We start from the raw sequence: 6,057 nt of genomic DNA, 5'->3' as shown, positions 1-6,057 counted from the left end.
TATGCCAAAGGTCAAGGAACTGAGACCTATGAGGTCAGGCTTTGAAGGTGTAACAGGAGGAAAACTCACAGTTGCACTATGAAACAAGTGTTGAAAGGTGGAAAGTAAGATGGAAGAAAGGAGGTATTCAGTAAAGGAATGAGAGGGATTGCAGCTAGGGGCAGATGATACGCTGCAAAATCCTTAAGTAATACCTAGAGTGCACCTACAATGATTATTCATCAATGATACCTATTTGATATCTTTATCACTTCAAAAGATAATAAAGGTCAGTAAAAGTTTCTGTACATAATTGTAAATAGGATTTTCTTATTACAGTACATAGCTGAAACAGTCTTGAAATACACTTAAAATAAGAGAGCTGAATAAAACTTACATTAAACTTTAGTCTGTAAATCATTTACGACAATAGCCTAATTTTTCAGTGACAAGAAATTAAATGAACATCAGAATAAATATACAATTTTCTTTACGTCAAACATCATATCATGTCCTTTAAATAACTAAAACTCAAGAGAACCAGACAAAACAAAATAATAATGCAAATATTAAATTTGCCAAAATTGTACTTTTCCCTCAAGTTCACTTGTTTTTCCCTGAAAGATTATTCACAAAAATGAAAAAAATGTGAAAATACTTAAATTTTGAATGCAACCTTAAGATTTCATACAGGGACTATATTGAGAAATAATCATGATTCTCATAATCAAAAGCTAATGAGTAATCTTTGGTGGCAAACTAAATCTAGTACAGAAATCTCATGAATTTGCCAGGATAGGTACATTACCTAGAGGCCAAACAGAATACAAGTCTCTGACTAAGTTCTTTTCAAACCTAATCTGTAGAAAAAAAAAAATTGAAACCAAAATACAAAGGAAGCAGTTATACTGAGTATAAGTTCATTATTTTTGCCTTTAGTTTTACCTGCTTTCACCCTGCATATTTTCCTTTGACACGCCTTATAAAAATGTCTTTAAACAAACAAATACATTACACAGCATAAGTTCTTGCTGCCACTGCTCTTAAATGTAATGCTTTCTTTCTGGTATTAAGAGTATATTTTGCAGTTTTTTTTTTTTTTTTTTTTTTTTTTTTTTTTTTACAATTTATAAAAAAAAGTTCTGGTAAAAAAAATCATAACTAGTGAACTTTTGCTTGATTTACAGAAATTTCTTCAAAATCATGTATTCTGTTTGAAAACACTTCAAGCACAAGTCCTTGCATTACAAACATGGTTAAAAGCAAACTTCAAAGCAGGAATGAAAAAAAAAAAAAAAAGCAGACACAATGCATCATACATAACATAATTAGGAGGAAAACCACAGGAAATGAAGTGTTCATTCATAAAATGATTACAGAATTCATTGCAAGACTAAATACAATATCCCTCTACCTGTAAATATTTATTCCCTACAGTATTAAAGACAAGCTATAGGGAAACCAACTGTTCTGACATACTCTTCTGAATTTCTGATACACAAACAATTTGCGGTCAAAAAAATTATAACTGTTGACACAGTGAGCTAATATCAAAATGGCAGACTATTGCATATTTAAACTGGGAATTAATGTTCCACTCTTCTGGTAAATATGTACAAAGCAAACATTAAAAAATTCAGTATATACAGTACTTTGGCTTAGTGGATTTAGAGAGAATGAGCTGCTGACAATGAAAATTTTAAATATTCGTCAACATGCGTTCCAGCTGCCCTTAAGTGTTTCTTTCAAACCTACCTCTACATTTTAAGTGAAATCAGTCATTTGCCTTAATATTTAAAAAATCCAGCTAAAAGAGGCAGACATTAATATGGCAGAGTGATATTGGAATATGAATATAAACATCTAACATAATAAAAAGGGTACAAGTTTCCCTGAAACTTTATGTAGACATCAGAGGTTTACCAATAAGGCTGCCTTATTGGAACTGGAATCATTTGTTACCTTGAAAATTAAACCTCCAATTAACCAAGAGCTAAAGGCATAAAAACTTTTTAATGCAATGAACAGAGCTTTTGCCTTCACCAAATAAGCTTATCAATAATTACTCAATCAGTAATTACTGGGGATTTCCTCACTCATAATGTACTGCATTTACATATCCAAAAGAGATTTAATAAGTGGATAGATTGAAAGCATTTTGTCAATGCCAAATGTTTAGGAAATTAGTACAAAATTCAACAGCAAGCACATAACTATTTTAAAACCCAAACTACTATTCTTTTATATACACATGGTATACATACATATACAACAGCAAATCCTGTGGGTTCGTTAAGCATTAAAAAAGTGACACTAGAGCCTCCGATAACAATAAAACAGTATAAAAATTTAAGTAGAATACCATTACAAGACATATACTAGTAGAGGCAGTCCCTGGTTATGGCACCATATCAGCACCTTATGGGGCTGAGAACAGAAACTTGGCGCGTTCTGGTGCCATAAATTGCCGATTTTATAAAACCGAGTCCGCCGTTAACCGAGGACCGCCTGTGCTAAAATAAAACACTCATAAAGCAATCCATTACCTCACAAGGTTAAAATTCATATATTCCTCAGAATCCTTTCAGCATGAGAAGTCTAAAAGCTAATGAAATCAAACTCTACATAAAGAATTAAAGCCAAGATGAAAGAACCCCTACTTAAGAGACCTGCAAAGCCAGAAGAAAAAACCTAATGAATTAGAAGTGGAATATAAAATTTAGGCCAAAGGCCAACCAATGGAACATATAAGGTCCTCCAGCACTGACGGGGAAATAAGAATAAAGGAGTTTTAAAGGTTTAACGGGAGGAAAGCCTCTCGATTGGACCGTGAAACAATTCTTAGGAGAAACTGGAAAATAAGCTGGGAGAAAGAGAATATTAACAGAGGTACAGTCACAAGAATGAAAGGGGTTGCAGCAAAGGGCCAGAGGTAGGCTGAAAAGAAACTTAGGCAATGCCTGCAGTAGACTGCTTAACATGCACTCACGGCACTAGCCTCTTACCGGGGAAACCTAACGAAAGCATCAGCGGCTACAACTAAGTTTTACTGTTATTACATCGGATACAGTCATGGAAGACAGGTTTTCCTTTGAAGCACTGAGCAACTACCCTGTAAAGAAAACTACACTACTGTATTTCAATTCTCACATTATGTCTTTCACAGGATGTCATTTTGTACTTCACAAATTTCAAAGACGCTCTCCAAGGCAAAACACCTAGTACGTAATCAATGTGAAGATCAACAACACCCAATCTTGAAGCAGTTTCTAAAACTATATTCTATATACAAGTGGCAGTGTATCATATAACATGTACTCTTAAATCTAGTGAGTTACACAAGAAACTATACTAAAATTAAAATAATATAAAAATCCAATGAAGTAACACAATCATTCTGCTATGACTGAAATGCCCTTAATCCCTCTAAAAAACACCACCCTTCTTTTCACAGAGTTACAATGAACTTGTGAAACAGCAGCATAGATATAATGATATGAAAAAGCATTCATCTAATACCTAAAATGTAAAGAAATAAAGCTGTGGTTCTAGTTAATGAAATATGTAGCTGAAGATTTGAAAATCTCACAAATGGAAGTCCAGTATGTTGTTACTCAACTTTTCTATATGCCAAAATATGTATAAAAACTGTGAAAGAATATTTTTCCTTGCAAGACTCCCACATTTTCTATGATTCTGTATAGTACATAATGAATCCTGACATCATGAGAGGGCCTGCCTCAATATTAAAGAAATCTGCATAATAAGACCTTGGTTGAAACTAAATCAATTTCCTTTTAAGCTATTACTTAAAAAAAAAATCAATTTGACAAAAACTTCTGAAGGGAAACCAGTTTCCCATATATCATGTATGAATGCTACATGGAACCTTATATACTTCTGCTGGCTGTTCACTCCTGTGTTATCACAGCAATGGAGGAAACTCATTAAGTGCAGAAAGGTAGGTTTCAGAAGTATACAGAAGATGGAAAACTGGAATAAAGAAGATAGAGCCTACACTGACTAACATGAAAGCAAAGAAAAAGTTTAGTTAGGGAAGCGACCTTCTAGATTCTTTTTGGGTGACTGCAATACTGCACACAGCATTTCTTCATGACACCATGTTACATATATAGATGCATTACAGTATTGCTCACCCAAACAGAATCTACAGGGTCGCTTCCCTAACTAGACTTTTTCTTTGCTTTCATGTTAGTCAGTGTAGGCTCTATCTATGTATATGAATTAAGAGCTTTAGCTGCTCGATGTGTACATAAACCTAACAGTTCAGAGGTGAAAAACCCCAAAAGGGAAATACCATTTCTTGCTCCTCTTAGCTTTACAACTTCTCTAACTCTATGCTCCTCCAACTCTCACCTAGGAATAAAGCCTCCAGATGAGCCCCAAGTCTAGAAATATCCCAGTGGTTTTGTTAAACCACAATCATTGACATTAATGTTGTGGAAGGGCAGGCCTCAGAGGCAGACCATTTCTGTTACCTTGGCAACATGACAGATTGTGGAGATGGTAGTAAGAACAAGAATATGAACAGATGAAGTGGACTCCTGGTAATTAAGAATGCTCCAATAGTAAGAGCAAAAATTTCGCCATTTGCCCACATGTACAAAGTTTTGACATAGTAGTACTCTAGGTAGAATACTATTCAACAAAGATGGGCACTTACAAAGGGTGTAAGAGGTTCAAACAATATTCACAGCTAGGGCATTTTGAGATAATATCACAAATGATGAAGTTGTAGACAGCTGTGGTTTCAGAAGGTAGAAAATAAACTGGACTTTAAAAGACAGAGATTGTATGTGCATGTGATAAGAATGAAGAGGAGCAATTTGTTGAAAAGTAACAAACATGGAAGCAACAAGTTGCCAACCAGTATGAAGGCCAAGAAAATTATGGTGAAGGGCTGGACCAGCAGGGAATTCAGTCAGACAGTTCACTAGAAAAAGTGGAGAGAGAACATTACATGTCAAACCCACACAAAAGAAGTAATGTGAAAATATTCTTAAAGTTGATGAAGATGTTAAGCAAACACCCTATTATTTGTAGCTCTAATTACACTCAGAATGAGAAATCACAAATGGATAGCAACAAAATCTGAAAGATTTTTCAAGCGAATTTGTGCAAGACTTAAAATTTTAATACTGGTATTGAGAATCTGATATTCTAACAATTCATCAGGTACTATGACTTGGACCAAACACACCCCTCTTAAGTAATAACACAATATCCCATGATTCCAGTGTCAGGTGGTTACATTCTTGTACAAAATAATGTCAGGTACAAAATAAGAATACTGGTAAATATATGATTAGCATGACTTAAAATAGAATGAGATTTGTTAAAGGCCATGGGAGCCATCTTCTCATATGCCATATAACTTCTTATAAAATCTAAAATCAGATATCTCCGCTTCACCTCGAAAATATGCACTGTGAAATTACAACACACACTAAACCCCAGCATAAAAGTATTTTTCAGTGACTTGAACACCACAAGGTACACTATTCAGATCTGTTGCAAAAAAAACAAAAAGCTGCACAAAATATAGGAACTTACAGGCAGACTGAAAAACAATTCCAGTAAAATGTTTACAGAAAACAAGTTGCTCTAAAACCACATTTAAAAAGTATAAATAACCTAATTCCAAGTGTTAGCATGGAATCACAGAGATGCTAGATTCATTAACTTAATATATATATAGTTTGACACTTAGTGGGAGGACCACTACTGTGAAGATTAATTTAACTCTGCTGTATGCTGTGACCAACATATCCTTAACAAATACAGTATTCAATATGACCCCATTTTATCAAAGTAACATCTAGCAATTTACATTTGTTTCATTAGACTTAACGAAACTGCGTCCATCTTCCTGGTGCACTGCTGACGATGCTGTTACCTACGTGGTGAAAATCATTTATGCCTTGTCTGGCCGAGACAACATCATGCCCGAACTTCTGAGAAGGAGAGTGAAACTGAGTCCACTGGTAAGCATCTGGAGGAGCCCTGGGAGGGTGCTGAGGAGTTCGAGTCAGGGCAGAATTCTGACTCCCATAAATT

At 34.7% G+C, this 6,057-nt stretch overlaps 1 protein-coding gene across 1 annotated transcript; it reads right to left on the bottom strand.

Annotated features, from left to right (window-relative positions):
• Window positions 1-1,105: 1,105 nt before the first annotated feature.
• On the bottom strand, window positions 1,106-6,057 carry LOC135219982 (uncharacterized; the record flags this gene model as incomplete). Its single annotated transcript, XM_064257249.1, is given in 1 exon segment — window positions 1,106-6,057. A coding segment is annotated over 1 exon segment (211 nt), but the record flags the coding sequence as incomplete, so codon positions are not given.

The sequence above is a fragment of the Macrobrachium nipponense genome, chromosome 1, assembly GCF_015104395.2.
Source record: "Macrobrachium nipponense isolate FS-2020 chromosome 1, ASM1510439v2, whole genome shotgun sequence".
NCBI classification, from domain to species: domain Eukaryota; kingdom Metazoa; phylum Arthropoda; class Malacostraca; order Decapoda; family Palaemonidae; genus Macrobrachium; species Macrobrachium nipponense.
Note: the sequence above shows the minus strand (reverse complement) of the source record. Positions and strands in the feature narration are given on the sequence as shown.